The sequence below is a fragment of the Salarias fasciatus genome, chromosome 13 (assembly GCF_902148845.1).
Source record: "Salarias fasciatus chromosome 13, fSalaFa1.1, whole genome shotgun sequence".
In the NCBI taxonomy this organism is placed as follows: Eukaryota; Metazoa; Chordata; class Actinopteri; order Blenniiformes; family Blenniidae; genus Salarias; species Salarias fasciatus.
This window is the reverse complement of record NC_043757.1, coordinates 7,607,174-7,628,302: the sequence shown is the minus strand read 5'-3', so window position 1 is coordinate 7,628,302 and position 21,129 is coordinate 7,607,174. Positions and strand designations below refer to the sequence as shown.

The 21,129-nt window shown below is 42.8% G+C and overlaps 1 protein-coding gene across 1 annotated transcript in view; it reads right to left on the bottom strand.

The window, feature by feature from the left end:
* The window catches only part of LOC115399244 (DNA nucleotidylexotransferase-like), a 65,092-nt gene that overhangs the window by 4,272 nt on the left and 39,691 nt on the right, over nucleotides 1-21,129 (bottom strand). Inside the window, exons 8-9 of the mRNA XM_030106524.1 lie at nucleotides 11,246-11,348; nucleotides 154-402 (exon numbers count right to left, since the gene is read on the bottom strand). Coding sequence (XP_029962384.1) covers nucleotides 154-402; nucleotides 11,246-11,348 — 352 coding nt within the window. The remainder of the gene's footprint in view (nucleotides 1-153; nucleotides 403-11,245; nucleotides 11,349-21,129) is intronic.

Below are 21,129 nucleotides of genomic sequence, written 5' to 3'. Positions count from 1 at the left end.
GGTCGAATCAAGTCTAAGTTTGACTCTAATTTTCTTCTCTTGTCCATTTTATGACCCAGCACGGCAGCAATAATTCAGTAACCAATTTTATTCCTGCCCGGATATTCTTTCTGCAGCCATGTCGGGGCCATCAGTCTCTGTAATCATTCATACCCTGGAGCCAGTCCAACCCAGGAGGGCAAAGGCGTAACGATCCATAGGCGGCGACACTAAGTCCACACGCACAGCCCTCCAGCCGCGGCCGTCTCCCTCGGCGCCGTGAAGACCCCCCTCCACCCGGCCGCCCTCCAGCCGCACGATCAGGAAGCATTTCGCAAAGTGGTCCATGGCCTCAAACTGGTGGCTGGGAAGCTTCACCATGTCAAAGGTGGAGGCGTTGTATTCACAGTACAGAAGAAGACCCTGGAGAAAAGAAGAACCAGGCGTCGGAGGGATTCTTTCACTTGAAACACTGCCCAGTAAACGCAGTCTTAGATACACCACCATCTATAGCTCGTCATTACAACACACATAAGCATATAAGTTGGCATTTGTGTTGCTCTTTACATGTCACAAAGGTTATGCGACTGTTTTGTGTCTTATTTTGACATTGTTACTTTTCATTGGATAGTCCAGCTTTCCGCCAGCGAGCTCGATGTTAACCGAGAACCACAACACTTCAAATCCTGTAGACGTTAATTTGTATTTAAATGGCTTTGTTTCCCTTTGTTCGCTCTGTACCTGGATCTGGAAGATCATTTCTCTTGACCCATCGGTCACTCTTCAGGGCCTGTAACTCTAACTTTGACAAAGCAGGTATAGAATATGAACGAACAGATCAAATTATAAAATGTTGGCCAAACATTCATAATAGCATCATGTCTGAACCAGTCGCTTGTAAACCCTTTGGTTTTGATCAGTTTTTCTAAAGTTGACCATCAGTTTTTTTTACCAACTGCTGTAACTACAGCACCCTCAAGGCCCAGCAGCAGTGAAGGCCATTTTGGTGTTACATTAGAGAAAAGCACAAGAAAAAAAAGGAAAGGAGAAGAAGAAAGGACTCAAAAAAAAAAAAAAAAAACCACTGCAGTGGCTCCACAATGAAAAATACTTCGAAAAGGATCGAACTGGTCTTTTTTCTGAGAAAAGCATGATTAAAGCATTTTCTTGACAAGTGCGTTAAAGGAGAGCAGGCAGGCAGGCAGCCTTTTCAAGCACCCGGAGGCCCTGGCGGACAAAACCCGGCCATCTTCCATCGCTTGGCCTGGACATAATTATTATAGACCATTATGCAAAAAGGAATGAGCAAAACCTTCAGACTGGCTTCGTTTAAAAACACTAAAACGTAATCCAAAAGCAAGTAGTTCAGCTGACTGTGTTTTTTTTTCTTCACCCATAATATTAGCTGTGAAATCCATCTTGAACCCTGAGAACCCTGAGAGGGACCGAGCGGGTTGTAATGGACGGAGGGATGGATCCAGCTTGAAGAGCATCAACGAAAATCAATTGATAAACATCTACTGTACTGTATCCACATCCATATGAATTATGGTACAAACTGATCTGTCACTTTAATCTGTTACCGGGTCATAGGTTTGTTGTCTTTTTTACAGTTGGTTCATGTCAAAATTACAGTAATGAAACTGCTGCAATTAAAAAATTCGAGGCTCCGTTGATGTTGACAGGAATTGCAGAATACCAGAATTCGTTCTTTGAGTATGTTAAAATACTGTGATGTTATTTGTTAGTGGGCGTACAGGCTGAGTGGTCTCCAGGTCATCAATATTCTCTGCTCAACGCAGAGAAGCTGCAGAGAATTCGATGACGTTCAGTCTTGCACGTGTGCCACAAATTGAGTTGGTTGTGTCACAAAAGCTCCTGCAACTCTTACCAAATATTACCGTCCGCCATGAGCGCTGCCGCTCGCTTTGAAAGTTGATTCTTCAAAATCTGAGAGATAAAAGACAGCTTAGCGACAAGCCTGAAGGTATTGAAAGTGCTCCAGTCAAGGTTATTTTTTCTCCAGACGGGGCTGGATTTTTGCCGTCTTAAAAAGTGAAAGGGTGGAATTTTCCGAGATGACTAATGGGCTGGTGAAGGCTCACTTTTTCCATTTCTTTTCAGAAACAACAAAGTTTTATTTTTTACAACTGTTCCCATGTAACCATGTGAAAAGTAATAGACAGTGTGTGATAGTTATCTAATTACCGTCACATGATTTTTAAAGTATGAAGCTGCATTATTATTATATTATTTCATTTTTAAAACGGAAAGGTCTCAGTGGCTCCGGCCACCATAGTGTAATTCAATGCCCAAAACACTAGGAAAGTTTTCCGTTTGCACTTAAAAACTGTCGTGAGGACTGAAGTCAGTTGAAACAGACCAAAGCCGAAGCACAGATATTACAGATAGTAAACGCTCCAGGAGACGTAGCTCTGCAAAAACCAGGAAAATGAAAGTCGACCCTCATAAAGCTGAAAGAACTTTAGATGGCAAACAGTTAAATAAAGGCAGGGAGCGTTAACCAACACAATGCTACAAAAACAGAAGGAAATTAATGAGACACAGGCACATGTTTTCAGTCGGGAAAGGTGGAGGAAAGTCAAGATGTCTGCAACGACAGGGAGCCACAAGTCTCACTGGATGAAACAGAAAGAGCAGAATGTGTGGAAACAGTAATAACTTGATTTGACCATGAGCTGATTCTGGCACCGTCACTACAATGTTCACATCTGTGTTTGAGACAAAAAAAATATAACTTTCTCAACCTAACAAACAACAACCTGAATCGACGGCAACTGACAGCAGCCTGCTGTGTCAACAAGGAGGGAAATAAAAACCCCGTCCTGCTGAGAAATGCAGAGACGCTCCATAAAGCCATACTGTCCAACAGAAGCCCCACCGTGTCCACATAACCAGTGAAAACTAACACGAGCCATTTATCTAGACACAGTTCAGCTGCCCAACACTGCTGTCATGTCTTATTTCACATTTTCTACAACCTCGCTTTTCAGCTTTTCAGGTGAAATTGCATCTTTTTTTGGATTTTAATTTCAGTAAAGTTTCCCGTTTACACGGCAAAGTTCTGCAAATCGTTGTGATGTAAATGGACTCCCGCTTTAATTTCTTTTAAAAACAGTGTTGTGTAAATGGAGCCGAAAACATATTTAAAACAAGAGCACGCACCAAAAGTAAGAGCGTGGAAGCTTGAGGGTTATACGATCCTCAAACGACATCATTTATTGGAACATTTCATTTCCATTACAATACAAGCCTCATTCAACCCAAACATTAAAGTTAACCTCAGCTGAAAAGCTTCCTGCCAACGAGCAATAACACCATCTTCACACACCTCTTGGCCACCTATGAAGTCCTCAAACGTATTTATGCTCGTGTTTCACTCTTAAATCAAATGTGCTTGGAAATAAAAGGCTCAGAGGCAAAGAGGACTGCATCTGTGCATCTGAGCTTGTTCAACAGCTTTTTTATCTTTTTCTTTGTCAGGAGTATCTCTGCTTTTCAGAAGCCTCCAAAAGCAGCTTTCTGCATGCTTTAGGCAAACGCTTTCATGTTTTCACTTATTTGAAGGCCCACATTGTGCTATTACAAAGTGAGCAATGCTGGGATAAAACGAGCAGGGTTTTTTTTTTTTTTTTTTTTTTTTTTTAGTTCAATGAAAACATGGTGTTAACTGAACAATAAACACAAGCAGAATCTATCGGATGTTAAAAAAAAAAGTCATGAAAAAAAAAAAACAGCTTTAAGAACAAGTAAAAAAAGACAGGCGGCAAAAAAACAAAAACACACATTGTGTGAACATGCGGCCGCCGACTTGCCATCAGTCTGATTTGAGCCTGGAGTGGTGTAAGAAATGGGGAAGCTGAGTGTAAGATCCAACTGAGACACGAGCCTTCAGTCAGCTGGAGTTGAGGCTGAGCCCATTCGCCGGTAATGGTTCCACTCCTTAGATAATGGAATCTGTGCCAAGTAGATGTCAGCGTGTTGAAGAGAGAGACAGAGAGGCGGGTCACTGATGAGAAACAAAGCCACAAGAGCAGAGCCCAGTGAAATGGAGTGAGTGCGAGAGAGTTAGAGGATGTGCTGTTGGACACAAGTGCTACACAGGCCGACCAGGGAAGTAGCAGGAAGAGAAAGAAAGACAGAATAGAGAGAGGGACGACGGTGAAGACCGATAGCCCACGAATTGATTCCTCGGGCCTTGCCCAGCTGATTATGCCTCTCCCTGGATGCTGGAGTGTTAAGGCGATTAAGATTACAATTGTCAATTTAATTCCAGAGCCCGCGTAATTGTTGGGATACTGCTCTCCTCTCACTGGCCATAAATCTGCTCCGCTCTCCTTAAAGAGCGATAATTGTGGGAAGTGATTGCAGTGAGCAGACACTCTGCCTGTCCACGATGAGCTGAGGTTATCACAAACCATTAAACACCTTGTCAGGACTCCCCCCAATAGCCCGCTCTAAACAGCCCTGGTCAGCCGTCGAACAGAACCAAGTTATCAGGCGAGGAAGCGGCTTCAACCCTGCTGAAGGAATCCAACACAGCCCGCCTGTCCTCACCACTCTCACCTTCTTATTACAGTCACCAAAAAATACGTCTCACAAGACGCCCAGTTGCTTCGCCTTTGACATTAGGCCAAAAAAAATTACTTATTTCAATATTAAGTGGGAGTAAAACAATTACTTGGATGAAAAATATCCCATCAAACTACAATCATGTATCATAGAAATGTGCAACACCATTCTCCAATACACCTGTCAGTTAGAGCCACACTACTAAAAAATGATCAATGGGGTAACACAAATTCTTTCAGGAGACATTGGATGACCTGAGGAGCAGTAAGGAGCCTGTGACAACCATTTCCAACCAGTGTATAAGAACCATAGACGCAAGTTTCTTCAATCCATGGTTTGGCTTCCTACTCCCAACAAGGAAGGCTTGTCACAAAGCAAACATAAAGAGACTCATTTGGCACTCTATTCACTTACAGACAATTAGAATTCCAAATCACAGCCACAATCTCTTATTATCTCAATCTCTGATTATGGGTAGAAAGACAGATCCATAGAAAAGCTATCAGCCTCCCATAGGGGTCGCCGTTCTCTCCTCACTTGTTCAGCCTTATTATTACTTGATCCATCATTTTTAAAGCACTTAGAACTGTGCAAACCTGTCCGGAAAGGAGATATATATATATATATTATATATATATATATATATATATATATATATATATATATATATGTATATATGTAGATATATATATATATATATATATATATATATATATAATATATATATATATATATATATATATATTATTTTAGATATTTCTCCACATCGTGTTGCTCTTAACAAATATGCGTAAATAAGTGTATGCCAGTTGTCATTAAACCTATAAATAAAGATAAGGCCTTTTCACTGAATGCAGATGATAAAGGAGGCATTTATTTTAATGTGTAACAAGAAAGTATCTTGGGAAATATTTTCTCACAATGCAACAACATGCTATATTTTCACCAATTCCATCAGTTCTTACCGAATTTTACAACTGAGCCAAAAAAAAAATCTCATTCACAGGTTAACAAAAAAAGCCACATTTATCAGTCGTAGGAGGTGAGTCCTGGATTCAAGAGCCAATCCAAGGTGTTGAGAAGAAAAACTGAAGGAGAAGATTTCAAGAAGTGTCCTGTTCCTTCCTTACTGTTCCTTCTCCAATTATCCCCGGAGCAAACTCATTATTGTGCAACTGCAGGCAAAATATCTTGATGTCACCTTCTGTTGAACCCCTGGACTGTACGCTGCAATTACAGATAAAGGGTCACCTTCCAATAGGAGGCAAAAATTTTGGATTCTTAAAGTTCCTTTTACACTCTTATATCGTAGCTCCAGGCTGTGACAGTTCCTACTTAGATAATGAGGCCAGAATGACAGTATAAAAGCACTTAAATACAGACTAATCTGAAATTAAAATCCCCCTGAGCCACAGCGGAGACAAGTTCTGGGAGGAGGTCCGCAGCTCCTCTGATGCACAAGGCTGCGAATGTAGGTCACTTCCCATTCCAGAAAATGTTTCATCTCCTCCTGGAAGTGGATTTCCTACAGCCTTAAATCACGCTGATGCCTTACGAGAAAAGTATTAATGAGTTATGGTGACAGTTGCACAGATCATTAAGTACCTGGATGCGGATGCCCTTCGCTGGATGAGGTTTGCGACCCCCCCCCCCCCCTTCGCCCACGCGCATTTGATACGGCGCGGCTCGGCGCGGCTCTCGCCGTCAGACTGACACACATACGCTCGCAAATCCACCGTAAAAACAGGGTGTCGTGAAGTTCCCTCGCCTCAGCATCGCCGGGGGCTGTTTAGCCCAATAGCGCTCTGTAATCATCTCCCACGCAGCAGGTAATGTCAGCGAGCATCTGAGAGTAAGCTCATTCTAGCAGAACTGTTTACAGAGAGAATTACAGAGGAGGACAGCAGGAAGATAATCTTTCCCCCCAAAGCTTCACCTCTGAGTGCTGGGAAAAGGAAAAATCAAGTGAGCATTCCCCCTTTTTGAAATTGAGATCCAAATGTATTTTTCCCTCTCGCCGATTTGTTACTCGGCGTCTTTTCCGCGGAGACTTTGACGGGTGGCCGCAGCAGCCACCTGCACCGAGCGGATAAGTTGTCGGGAGCACGCCAGACGCTCTGATCTCATCTGGCATTCTGTCTGGTTCACAAAAAGTGACTTGGAGCCACGGCCTTAAAGTCGCAGATTAACGTGTGTCAGCGGGGACCGTTTGAACCGACGCCTTGACTTTGATACGCGGCTCCGCCGGAATAAAAGAGACTGATTGCTGAAATTGAAGCACGCTCTTTGTGCATCCTCACGCATGTCCTCTCGGTGTCAGTCAGAGTAGCCATTGTGGCTTCATTTGTTTTATTTTATTTTTTTTCCTGATTTCAAAGTGACTAACCGCAAGTGAGTGTGGAATAAGCCCTCAGTCAAATAAAGCAGCTCCGCCTGAATCACTCATTCATCTGGAGGGGAGAAACTCTGATTCCCTAACCACGTTGACTCAGACTAAATGCGGAACAATGAAGCCGGAGCTGAGAGGCATTGTAATGACAGCGATCCATACAGAGCTCAGCCTTCAGAAAGCGCCGCTTCTACAGTATTTAGAGACAGAGATGATAGATGGATGCCAGATGAAATGCAGCCCTCTCCGTCTCTCAGCTGCTATTACCAGGGCCAAGCCGAACCTCATCTGTCTGCCGCTGAAGCTGGTGGCTGACCTTGCCTCTGCCCCCAAGTTATGCTTTCAGATATCAGCAGCAGAGGGAGGAGGAGGCGGGAAAAAAAAATGGATGAACCCCTTTTTACAAGGACGTTTCTAGATAGATGTATTTTAAGTCCCTGCAGGCTGAAGAGGGGTGCTGGATGGATGAGGGGTACAGGGGCTGCCTGTGATATTAGGCCTGAGTGAAGACACGTCGGCCCCCGGGGGCCCGATTGCAGATGACAAGGTTACACGACTTAGAGTCAACCTCTGCTACCTCCGCTTAATCACTGTCTCTTGTGTCCTCATCCCAATGGACCGTTCCCCCCACCACCACCACCACCACCACCACCACCAAATGAGAAGAAAAGCTTCCGGTCGTGCTGCGCTGTCTCCTTTCTTTCGATCGCCAAATCCTTTTAACACCTGCCCTACTCGGCCTAATTCACTGTCTCGCATCCGTCCTGACTCCTTGTCCCCGCTCATTCGCACATGCTCTCACGCCTTTCAACCCCCCCCCCCCCACCCCTTTCCTATTCTGACTCTGAGTGACTGCAAGTGGCAAGAACTCCCCACAATGACATGCGGTAAGTAGGAGGTAATTATCATCGGACTGGACCTCTGAAGGAGTGCGGGCATGTGGAGGTGTGGATGGAAGGGGGGGGCGCGCGGCAGGTGGAGGGATTTATTTTTAAACCCAGCAATGACAAAAAGAAGCCGGTAGCTAGGCTAGACAGCGTGATCCCACTCTTCAGCAAGCACTTATCTCCCCCCGTGACCCTCGCTCACTGTGTACTTATCACAGGAAGAAGACAGTCTTGACAAAAAAAGTCCTTCCACTCTCCCTCTGGGGTCTTTCTCTTTACAGAACATGATGTACCATACCTTTCTACGTAATTTCTATGTAATTGAGACAACCTGTAATGTATTTTCAGTGGCTGCTCGGAGATCAAATGGATGCAACAGGATGCGTCATCGTGCTCAGCAGAAAAGTATCTACTTTAAAAGGGACTGCTTTTTCAAGGTGAAGCTGATATGAAGGCAGACATATTGATGTGTTATTTCTTGAGTTTGTCTTCTCAGTATGAAATTTCTTCTTTGTCTGGTACTACTCAGCAACGGCCCTGAAAACACAAAGCATTGGCACTAACGCTTGATTGAGCCCGCACAAGCTTCTGAGGCAAACGCAATTTAGAAATCTGTGTTGACAATTCATTCGAAAGTCATGTGAGTGAAAAATGTCTACTACGTAGAATCGAACAGTGTAGCTCAAAGAGCACTGACCAAAGGCAAAAGGCTTTTTTTTTTTTGTATCTATTAAAGTTTCTTGACTCGCAGTAGACCCGAACATACTAAAAAAGAAAACTTATTGAAATCATTATGAAACTGCCAAAGAAAAATAAATACATTGCAGAAGAAACACCACTCAACTTTTTCTTTTTTTGTATCCATACAAGACTGCATTCAAGCCATTGATTGTAATGAAAGACACATTCAAGACAACAAAGACTTTGACTTCGGGCGAAAAAAATAATAAAAGCAGATTTCATTACCCATTCACTGAACAAAAGGCACAGATCCATTGTGTATCGTTTTCTACCATTCTTTGAAAGGTAGTGAAATGACAGTGGAGCTTTTGTATTAAAATCTTTTGTGGACGTCTTTGCCCTTGACAATTTAGAGCTGAATTGTTTGCCTTGGTTCACCTGTCTGTTTTTTCATGCAAATTTTTGTCATACGTATGGGGAACGCCGCTTTGACAAGAACAGGAAGTCACAAGACAGAAAGAGAAGAGCCATGTGTGATAGAAATAATCCAGAAAATGAAATGAATGGAGAACATGCTCAAACATCCAGTGGATTCATCAGTTTGCTTCAATACAAGCTGCTGAAGCATGTGGGTCAACATTCAGCAGACATCCATGCTGGGTTTCACTTCGTGGAGTCTACATGTTCTCCCTGTGTGTACAAGGGTTTCCTCCTGATACTTTGATTTCCTCCCACGGACGAAAAACACTAGTTGGCTCTAAATATGAGTCCTGTATTTGTCCTATAAAGGTGGTGAAAAGATGCTTCTACCTTAATATTTGGTTCTCCACAACATCATCATGTCTGTATTAATGTCCAGTCAACCAAAAATCAAGGCAATCCAATGGCAGATTGCCTGAACAAGGATTCTGTCTAAATTCTACTAATATGGCCTGTGATGATCTGAGTTAAACATCTTTGCTCACCTCCATCATACTATACTATATTAACACCACAGAGTTTTAATTTGCACAATTGTGATAGTTTAATATAATCAGTGTTTTCTACACATATGTTTAAATTAGGCACTTGTGTTATTTGTCACATTACTGCGGTATTAACAGCAAGTCATTTTCAATGGCGTGCAGGCAATCATTAGGGCATGTGTCTTTGTAAACAGAAGCAGCCATTAGCATTGTCTGCCTCTGATTTAACACTCTCACATACATTTTCTGACTCTTCTCACTTTCTGCGCGTTTTCTCGCTGATTTAATCAGCTACTGCCTGTTTCTTTTCCACAGTCATCCTCTGCTAATTCTCTCCTTCTCTCATTCACCTCTCCATTAAAGGTTTTTTTTTTTCCTAATTAGGGGTTGTCCAGCGCAATCAGTGCTAAAAGTTTTTTCTGTCGTCGACTAAATTGTGCTATTTTTCTGCTACTACATTCACATACCCATTTTCCCACCACCTTCTGTTGCAGGCTACTATCTGAATAAAGCCACATGTCTTTCGAAGATTTACGAGAGAAAACAGAGACATTTAAAAGGCAGCTGCCTGTTTCCAAGGACACCGCTCTGACTATTGAAAAAAAAAAAAAAGACAAACCAAAGTAAATTGCCTCTTTAAGAAATGTAAAGCGAATCCATCCCACAGCGATGATGAATGGACACTTTTGGATTTGTGAGGTTTCATCCAGCATCAAAGCAGTGCTGTGAAATCTAAATGAGGGCCTGTTTACGTGGCAACAAATTCAAGGGAAAACGCTATGACAAAAACAACATGACAAGTACAGCCAGCAGCGTTAGCTAGTGGCCTGGCTGGCATTGTTTTCCGTTTTTATAGTTAAATGCTGCTCAGTGTATATTCTACTGGTTATTTTATCCTGCTGGCCCTGACTGAAACACCACCGCACGCTGCTGATTAGGGGTGAGTTATATTTTTAAAAACGTAATTAAAAAAACTCAATTAAAATGTGTTCTCACTAGCCGTATGCATGACAGAGGCTTGGTCTGCTGCCAGAAACACCAAACCGGCAATAAGTTAAACTTTGTTGGTGTGATGACCAACCTATGATAAGTAGTGCCAAAAGCTGACATCACTGAAAACCCATCCATCTATCTATCCATCCATCTATCCATCCATCCATCTATCCTATAGCATTTTCTGCAGTTTTGTGACCCCTCCAATATCCTGGAGGGGTCACCATTCCATCACATTGAAAACTCAGACACACAAAGTCCCACACATTACATTGCCTAGTAAAAGTCATTTTTTGGAACTTTGAAGAAAATCCATGAATGCAAAGAGAGTTCTCTCTACATGGCAACATTTCTAACAAAATCTCAAAAATTAGCCAATCTTTCATTTAGTTCTGTCTTTGAATGTGAAGATTTTGTTTTCTCATTTCCTCTGTGGATTAAATTGTGTGTGTGTGTGTGAAGGAAGGAGGTCAGCATACAGCTACAGTCAGCTCTGTTTCCGATGGATTTTCAAATGTTTGGATCGTCATCGATCTCAGACAGGCCACTGCATAACTGAAGACTTTGGTGTTACACCTCAAATCGATTATCAGTCCAGTTTCCCTTAAGTCCATCAATCTTCTTTATGGAAAAAAAGCTCCAGGACTTGGAGCTTTGGTAACGGGACTGTTGAGTTCACCCTGACCCTAGTGGCAGTTTATGAAGACATAACAGTTACATCCAGCCGTCTTCTACACCACGACAAACAGTGTACTTACTTGTTGTTTGAGTCTTTCAATAATGCCGGTGAGTAGCTTTTCCTCCTTTCCCGGCTCTCTTGTGGTCACTATAAAGTCGACGTCGTGACCGAACTCCTTCCCTCTGAAGATAAAGACACAGCACAGTTACCGTCTCACCGTATCCATGAAACAAAAAGATGAATTACCCTTTAGTCTCAGTCTTTAACTGATGAAGGGGGAAGGTGGCAGACGGCGCTATTAAAAGCACGGGCCAGGCTAATGGCACTGAGTTTTTTTCATTATTCAAACAAGTCATTTGTCCTCAGCTGTTAAGAGTAAAAGCCCCTTTTTTGTTGCCTCAGCTGTCAGAGCTTTAACTTTTATGAGAATCATCATTTTCCACTCGGATCAGTGTCATAAAGCAGACCCATATGGAGTCCGACTTGGCTCGCACAATGCATTTTCTCCGTCAGCACAACTGTGAGCGAAGGTGTTTCTGCACTGAGTGATTATCAAGTGATTATCTGGCAGGAACACGTTCAAGAAAAAGCTGAGCAGAGAAACGCTGGCTTTGCAGAAGATGTGCGCACAAAAAAAATAAATAAAAGGCCTATTTGGAGTGTCAGTCCGACATCAGTCCGCTAAATCAGTTGCATTAGACAGATTTCAAACGACTGCGGTTATTCAGGGGGACAAGTCCAATCAGCATGACTGAAGAGGCAGATCACAATGGATTAAAGGCACCAAACGGGACTCAGCTGATTACTGAAGTCTGGAAAGGGATTGCTTTCCCAATGCAGCAAAATAGCCCCAATTCGAAAACGTGTGTAAACTACACTTATAACCTGTTTACGCGACATTTTCAAGTAAAAACAGAAAACTTTCATAGTTTTTGGATATCTCTTTAATCTACAGCAGTGCTCAGAGCCAGTGAAAATGCCATTTGGAAACACTGCGACTGCACATGCGCACCAAGGTTAATAGTGAATAGTTATTTCTGCACATGTGAGCAGACAGACATGCATTTTCAGATGAAGCACAGTGCAAACAGGATCTAATTTAGAATGAACACTGCTCTTCCCGCTCAAATGTCTGGATGACATTTAAGTTAATTTTTAAGTGAGTCAAGTACCTGAAGAAAAGTCACTCAGCCAGTGAAAGAACTGCTCCACAAAAAGGCTTGACCTCGAATGAAAGCCCCGGTCTTCTTTTTGTAAAGTGAGCATGCTGATAACTCCACCTTCGTGCTGCCATTTCTCAAAACTGAAGGCTTCTATTTGGATATATTTGCCACCGAGACGATATCAGAACATTTGTTAAAGCTTGGTGGACCTGTTGGTTTAGAAGTACTGCCAACAACCATGAGAAGACTTTAATTGTCTTAAATCAAGCTTTGAATGATATACTGCATGGTTATTAGAATTCAGGGATAAACCTGGACAGTTGAGTGAATGTCGGTGCTTTGGAAATAGACATTTCTGGCACAGATTCATGAAAAATAAACTTGTGGCGAGGGCCTATAAAGATGTCAAATTAAGGATAGTTTAGCACTTGAACAGCAGTTGGCTAACAGCGAATTCTTTAGCTGTGCACCGATGTTGATTTAGAAGGAGCGGATCAAGACGAGATCCAAGTCCAACATTTGAAGAGCTTCATATATCATTTATAGGCTGCTTTATTGAACATTTTATGCATGCAAATGTTTGATGAGTTTAGGAGGAATTTACAAAGAACATTAGTGAGAATATTGTCATATAAACACCCAAATGAGCATTTAAGGGCTGTTTTTCCCTGCTGTGTCTCAACATAACTTTCTACTTCTTTTCAGATATAATATCATTTGTTAAATTATTTCCTGGCGAATTCAATTTATTGCAATGGGTATATTAAGAGTGATATATGTGAGAGTTTGTCTGCATCTGCAATGCTTAAGGGGGCTGTTAGTTTCTGTCGTTGCCCTTTTCAGATGTGATAAGTTGTTCTACTGAACAGACACCATGTTGCAGATTCGTGATTTTCCATCTCCTGCTGCAGCGGTGGAGGTACGACTGATGTGAAGAGAGCGTCTCCGTGAACTTCTGACCATAACTCGACGTAGGAAAAACATCCTGTACTGTTAAACCAGCCATGTTTATCTCCACTCGGTGCCTTTCTCCTAGTTGACGGCAGAAACGCTGCTTTTGTGCATATCCACCTCCATTGTGGGAGAAATAGTTTTTGTGCTCATGCACGAGTGGATTGACAATAACAACAATGGCGGCTTTTAGAGAGTCATGACTCCCAGTTCATTTTCTCCCGGGAGTTGGTAGTTTTAGAGCTGACAGTCAGCAATCCGACTTTGTCATCTGTCCACACAAATGTCCGTGAACTTAACATTTTTAATATTCATAGTGCAAAGGCAAAAGCAAAGTGTTTTTACTAAATGAGAAATGAATTGTAGTTTTCTCATTTTCAAAGAAAGTCACAGTATCTTCCTTTCTGCCACCTCCAACTGAACCTCTTCTCTTTTGGTACTGCCAAAGTAGGAAAAAAAGCTGCGGTGACCTTTATAAATCTCACTAAACATGAGAACAGTTATATTTGTGACATAAATCTGTTCTAAAGGCAATATCTGCACACAGGTGGGAATTTTCTTTTTTAAATGTGCAAATTTGATTTTTCAACAGATTTTCTTCTTTGTGTGTGTGTGTGTGTGTGTGTGTGTGTGTGTGTGTGTGTGTGTGTGTGTGTGTGTGTGTGTTGCAGCTACACCATGTTTTTGGGAAATAATCTAAACTCAGAAAGGCTCTAATCTTAAGAACTTCCAGAAAGTTAGCCAGTTTTCAGTTGAGTGCGTAGTTTTATTAGCATTCCACTCTTTGTGTTCTCAAGTGAAAATTTGTAATACATTACGGTTGTATTAGTGATTGTATTAAAATACAATATTTAAACGTCTGTAAATGAACAAAAGACTACGCCCTCTCCCTGAGACACAAACACAATCAAATTCTCAGTCAGGACCTTATTAACATCACTGCAGTTAATATCTGCCACGCTGCTTCTCATGCATACCCAAATACATCATTACACTACTTTACACCCATCTATCATGCTTTATAACCAAATTGAGTTTGTGGGTGGAGAAGTTGGTTCCAGCTGAAGCAGTTTGCATCCTGAACATCAGACCATCAGGGAGACAGACAGACACGCTCACAATCACCCAAACCTCTACTTTAGATCAGGGGTGTCACATTTAGAGGAAGGAGAAGGACCCATTAAGGACCGCATTAAGAAAAAAAACTCACATGCACTGCACGCAAGGAGAACAAGCAAAGTCCAGATGGAGAGACCTTTAACTGGACTTGTAACATGGAGATATTCTGGAGGGAGCAAACCACTAAACCACAGAGCAAAATCAATTATTAACCTTTGAACTACTGTATAATTCTCCAGTAACCAGGGTTAACACACACACACACACACACACACACAAAATGGATATCATTTTGCACCACCTCATACATTTGAAAAGCAAAGACACTTAAGCTGAATCTGAATCAAAGGAAAATCGGAAAGCAGCCTTTATGAACTCAATGACTAGGCAACCACCTGTTGCACTGATAATGTACTACACTATTACGTGCACTCACATGAAAAGATGCTGGTTTTATTAGAACATATCTAATCATGTAAATGTAGTGGAGGTCGCTCTATTCAGTGTATCAAGTCTGACATAAACGTCCTCACAGGGGTAACATCCAAACTACATCAACAGATTATCCGTGGTCTCTGAAAGCATTTTTACATTTTTACGCTGCGAAGGTCATGAGACGAGCTCTTTTGAGGGGTTATTACAGTGCACTCCGGTTCCAACTGATGATAATGTATTCCTCCTGCTGGCGGCATGTTCGTCGCCTTTCCGCCCGGTCAGATTGATCCACGCTGTGCCGGGTTCGCACACGCAGTTCCAGTCAACACAATTTCCAAAGCAGTTGGTGACACTTGCGTGGATCCACCCCATGAGCCAGCGTTTGCTCTCACGCTCACGCTCACAGAAACACCCTGTGCATCCTGTGACTTCGGCACCATCTCAAGCTTCTTATAGAAAGATTTCCTCTGTTCAGAGAGCTGAACTGCAAAGTCCTTTTCTGAGAAGCTTTGAGAATTTTTTCATGTTAAGGAAAATTTTGTTTTTAATTGAACACCAATGCGTAAGTTCCTAAAAGGTTTAGACAGTATCACGTCACCACGGAGTTGCATTTGCTTTAATCATTGAATGACATTTTTTTAATTGCTTGTTTTATGAACATGTTTATTTTTTTGCTACTACGGCTGGTGTGGGTGTAATCCACTAATACGATGTAGCCTGCCATAGAGACATAAATATAATACGTGATAGACTGTGGTTCACCCCGATTTAATTTGTCAGTATTAATATAGACATGTTTTCCAAGCAGGATCTGACTTTGTGTTATAAATACCTGAGTGACTGATTTATTATCAGTAGTACAATCACATTTCAAATAGTCCAATTACCTCAATTATGGGGCAAATTGAACAAAACAGAAGAAAGTTTGAGTGGCGACAGCTTTCTAATTACATGGAAATTTCACTCACTGAAACTAATTACTCAGAAAATTATAAGAGTAAGGCATACTGTAGGTATTTTTAGGCCCCGTTCGCGCGACGACGTTTCACGTGCATTTAAACAGCAAAACAAAAACCTGCCAAGTCCCAGGGGGATATGGACGTAGTAAACGTGATCTGGCGTCACTGCCATGTCGGTCAACCAAAGTTAACAGAGCTTACGGTTGTAACAACTGGTGCAGAAACTTGCCTTATTTTGGGATCACATTGCTTACGCCCAATTTGGAAAGGAGAGCCATCTTTTCATGCTTGTGTCATTTGTTGTCTCTGTGTTAAGGAGATAAAGGAGAACGTGGACTGGGAGTCATGCCACTCTGAAAGTCGCCATTGTTGTTGCTGTCCATCTCCATATGCATGTGTAGAAGAACTGGTGTCGAGTAAGTGTTCTCACTTGAAATCAATACCATATAGAAGTTTTTGAACTTGCCAGAACAGAATACTTAACAGAATACTTACAGTGTCACATCTATAAAAACTAGGGAAAAAAAAATAAACAATCGAGCACTTCAGAATGCCAAATGCCAAATCATTTCAGAAAAATAAACCAAGCAGATGCTTTCCGAGAGGAAGCCGTCTCTGGAGATCCAAATCCAAGGTTTGTTGTTGTTGCTCTGAAGAGTACTTTGCTGATTGGGTTTTAGCTCCTTAAATTTAATGTTCCGAATGCAGTTTGGCAGCGCCGTCATTAAATAAGTTTTGCCTGGAAAAGACATCTTCTGAATGGTACAAAGCCTGTGAATATTGTTCACGGAGCAACACGCAGATGTGTTAACGTCTCATGCTGGGTACGCTCATGGAGGTCAATGGAAAACAGTCAAATTGCGATGCACTGGATGTCAGGATGCTTTTTCAGTTCAATTCAATCTAGAATAAATTAGATCAGGCCCAAAATGGACGGTCAACAAAAGCCGCTTGTCCCTTTATTTTTGGTTTTCCACGGCACAGTAATCTCTGTGTTAATGCTTTGCTTCCTGATGGTCCACAGATCATGGCAATCCAATGGCAGGTTCAGCCTTGAATAAGGACTCTTTACATTTTTAAGGGTTATTATCATTATCTGTGATGACAAATTCCACCGTGTCTGTGTGTATGCTGACAGAGGCTCAGTGTCATTAGAGAAAGCTAAACATGGCAGCTCTTTTCCCTCTATCCGTTATGAAAGACGCACAAACACACAAACATGCACGCGGAAAAACCACACAAACCATGATGTGGCCCCTTAAATGACAAAAGATTTCCCCCCCTGCAACACTGACGTTGACTGCAAGCATAGATTACACCCACACCAGCCGAAACCTGTCCAAAGGCCATAAATCATGCAAAACTGATCATTACCCATCACCACCTCACACACACACACACACACACACACACACACACACACACACACACACACAAACCCTTTGGTGAACTGCAGGCCGAATCTTAGGCATGGGCCTTGCAGCTAACAACAAAGCAAAACAGGCAATAGATGTGTGGTGATGCAGCCCCAGATGCAGCCTTGTGGCTCAGCGCCTTGATCCCTCCTCGCTGCTACGAGCAAATGAATGACGGATGGCGAGAGCGAGCGACATTAAAGGAACGGGGAGAGGCCACAGATAGCTCGTGGGAAAGCTCCAAAGGTCAGCATGGCTAATTCAGGGAGCTAAAGAAGTATTCGAAAACAGCTATTAGAGCTCCACGAGGCATGATAATGTTAATGGTTAGCGTTAGCGGCGGAGAGGATGCACCCCCGTGGCATTAACGGAACGACGGCTCGGGCTCGCAGGTTCGCACGGCAGATGCCGCTTCCAGTCGGAGCCATTAATTTGCATTGCGGCTGTGTATAATTTAGCCTCCCTTTAAAATAATAGACGCCGTGAGAGGACTCGCTTCCACCGCCGTGTTTATCCTCGCTGGTATTTATGTGGAAACGCTCCTTTAATGAGTTGACTGGTAGGACACGACTGTTTGAGAATGCATCACAGATCCCCATCTGCTGAGTGAGCAACTTTCCGCCGAACCTCCCCAACACTTTTAATTGGCAAAGCTGAGATTCCACAACACTTCCAGCTTGTACCGTGCGCTTAAGTTGTTAAGCGAATCTCACTGCCTTAGCCCTCTGCTGCGCTGGCAAATCTCACTCGCGTGTGCTGCATAAATGTATGCCATGAATAGCAAAGAAACAAGAGGGAGTATAAACAGAGACGGAGCGAAATCAACGGCAGGTTTTTTTTTTTTTTTAGGGGCCAGGGGCCTTGGCACAATAAACAGAAACAACGATCAAAAGCTACTTACAATGTTACCGGAAAACCGAGCATGCCACACAAAAACGTGGTCAACACCTTTTCTCATAAGGACCGCTCAAGTCATTTTGATCAGTGGCTGCACTTGAGAATACCTTTTTTTTTTAATTGTCTTTCCTTATATAAGCTTTAATTTTCTAGGTTGCTCTTCCTTGTTTTTAGTGTCTTCAGTGGTTGATTGATCTGCACAGAAACAGGTTGAATAAGCTCCGGGATTCTTCTCCGAGGAAGCCATGCTGGTGCAATGCATGCAGAATGCGGTTTGGGCGGAATAAACAAGGACCTTCCTGGAACAGATGTCTCCTGGATGTGAACATATGTTGCTTCAAAACCTGCAAATATGGTTCAGAATTAATGGAGTTCACACAGATGTGCAGCACATGCCATCTGCATTAATGCACCGCCACACTGTCATGGATTATGGTTTTTAAAAGGCCTGCCGATGAAAAGGCGCTCAGTCTCTCTCAATTAGAGAGGAGGATCAATAACTTCCTGAAATCCTGTGTTTTTGCCTTGTTTTTTTTTTTTTAATTCTTGGTTGGGTTTCAACCTTGAGTACCCAGTGATGACGTGTTCACAGACAGTAGTTTTCCAGGGAAATCACGAGGCCAAGCGGTGGTTCAACTCAACAAATATGGGCCTGATTTACTAGAATCCTGAATGAAGTGTGCTGCATCACAAGCAAATAAATTCCACTTTCGGTCTGCACACGTTTCGCAGGTGATCCATGAAGAATGAGGGGTTTGCAGGTGCTATACTATCATGCGGTGTCGTTTCCATGTTTGTTTGCTTGAAGTGACTGTATTACGGTCACCACTGTGGGTCCTTCAACCAACTGCTCAGGTTGCATGAAGGACAGGCTGAGTAAAACTGAGCCAAGCAACCATGAAAGTCACATGTTGCAGCCTGAGAGTGAGCAACGAAATGGCATTCTCCGTCTGCAGGCAATCAATGCAACGGGTTATTGGCAAAGTTAGACAGAGAAACAGTATCTTACAATTGATTTAAAGACCCGTATTTTACAGTATAGTAAAGTTCTTATCAGCTTTATTTAATGAAAACTTGGCAAATCTGCAGTTTCACACGTGATCATGTTAGGAACCAATGAGAATGAACCTTACTAGATGTGAGATGTGGGTCTTCTTTCAGCGTTACACGACTAAGTTCTTTGCCACCAGGTGTCCTTTGTTTTCACTGGCATCAAAGTCAACATCTACATATTGTTTTCAAGAAAAGCAAAGTGAGTTTTTGTTTTACATAGTTTACACATTCGTACATCAGGTTTTGATCGTAGTTTCTGTGCTGGTTTTGCATTGTATCTGCCCCAAGTCCACAGTCTTGTCAGTTCAGCATAAACCAGGACTTGTAAAACCAAAAACCTGATTGAAATAATGTCTGTGTGAGTTAAGCGGTAGATGCTGAAATCTTGTTTTTTTTCTTTCCCCCTCGGCTTCCTCCCAGTTGCACCGGAGTAAAGCATTGTCAGGTCAGTGCATACAGCGCCTCTAATTCCTCCTCACTCAGCAGAAAAGCAGACGACGGCACATCAGGCACTTTCTCTCCAGCGAAGAGGCTGTTTTTCTTCGCCTTATTCCTCGCCACTAATGGCGCACCTTCGGAGCACTGCTTTTATTTAGCATTAAGCCTCCGCTACCGCTCGGCGGGAGGCGCGCCTGTGAAGAAGAAGAAGAAAAAAAAAAAAAGCCCCATAAAGCTCTGATGGCTCTGTTAACAGCAGCGAGCACCACAACACGCCGGTGTGTCTTTACGTTGAGCTGGAGCTGCAGAACGCACAAACACCTGACGTGAATTTAGCCTCCGTCGACTCTTTTATTGCGTGCAGAAAAATGTTAAATTATTGAGCCTTTCAGCACAAAGGCCCATAAAATATACATGGTTATTTACAAACGTGTGCGTATGACAAGGTGACACGTGCATGAATAATACAGATGTGGGAAGTGTTGCCGCTGCTGGAGGTTTCATTGAAAGCGGCCATCTGCATGAAGAAGAGCAGCACTTAACAGCAGCTGGTCAGAGGGGGGAAAGAAAGGAAAGCTCATTTGCAGCCGCGCATCATCTCGGCCGCTATCGGCCCCGTCTGATCGAAACGTTTGCGGCAGCACAGAGAAGCAAGGTGATAACCGGGAAGATAGAGATAAAGCCGGGGAAAAGCGGCGCGCGTGTTCTGCTCTTTCTCGCAGTGAGCGATAAAAAGAGCCCGTCTTAAAAATCACGACACCCTGAACTGAACTGATAAGGAATATCTCAAAGTAAACAATGCAAGGCGAGTCGCCCAACCCAACCCCCCCCAACACTCACACATTTGAAGATGGTGAGAGTGGGCACCACTGTCCTCACCCTCCTCCTGGACGTCACTTTCAGTCACATTCACACACAATCCTATGCTCAATAAGCGGAGTAAATAGGTAGAAGCAGGGTTTTTTTTTTTTTTCTTTTAAGCCTAATCTATTTTTAATCCACCCCTCCTCTTCCTCCACCCAACATAACCGCTTTAAGTCACATCACCCGCTTTTCCGCAGCTGTCCTTTCAATGAGGCTAATGTCAGTGGCGTCAACAAATCCTCGCCACGCCGCCTCCCTCTGAAGTGGATGACAGCTCGAGTTTCCTGCAGCACGCCGCTGAAACTTTGGGGTGCCGAGTTTTGTCTTTGTGCATCTTACACACAGATGAAAGACCGGCCCAAACTGGGTAAATCTATTTAAGTATATATAGGATATGTGTTCTTCCATTTCTGACAAGGGCCATCAGCCGGAAAAGATGAAGCTAATAAGAGACTCAACATCACGCCGCAAATTATAGGTAATTAAACGGAGCTTTGACAGGACTTTAGAAGGGAACACTTTCAGATATGTCACACTGCGGAGAATTAGCAGATTATTAGTGGTACTGCCGGCATCTTGGAGAGCATATGAACTATTTTGGCGTGATAGGCGTGATCGCCTCCCGCTGCGTCTCAGCCGCGTCTGGAGGATCTGCTTTTCAACAAGATA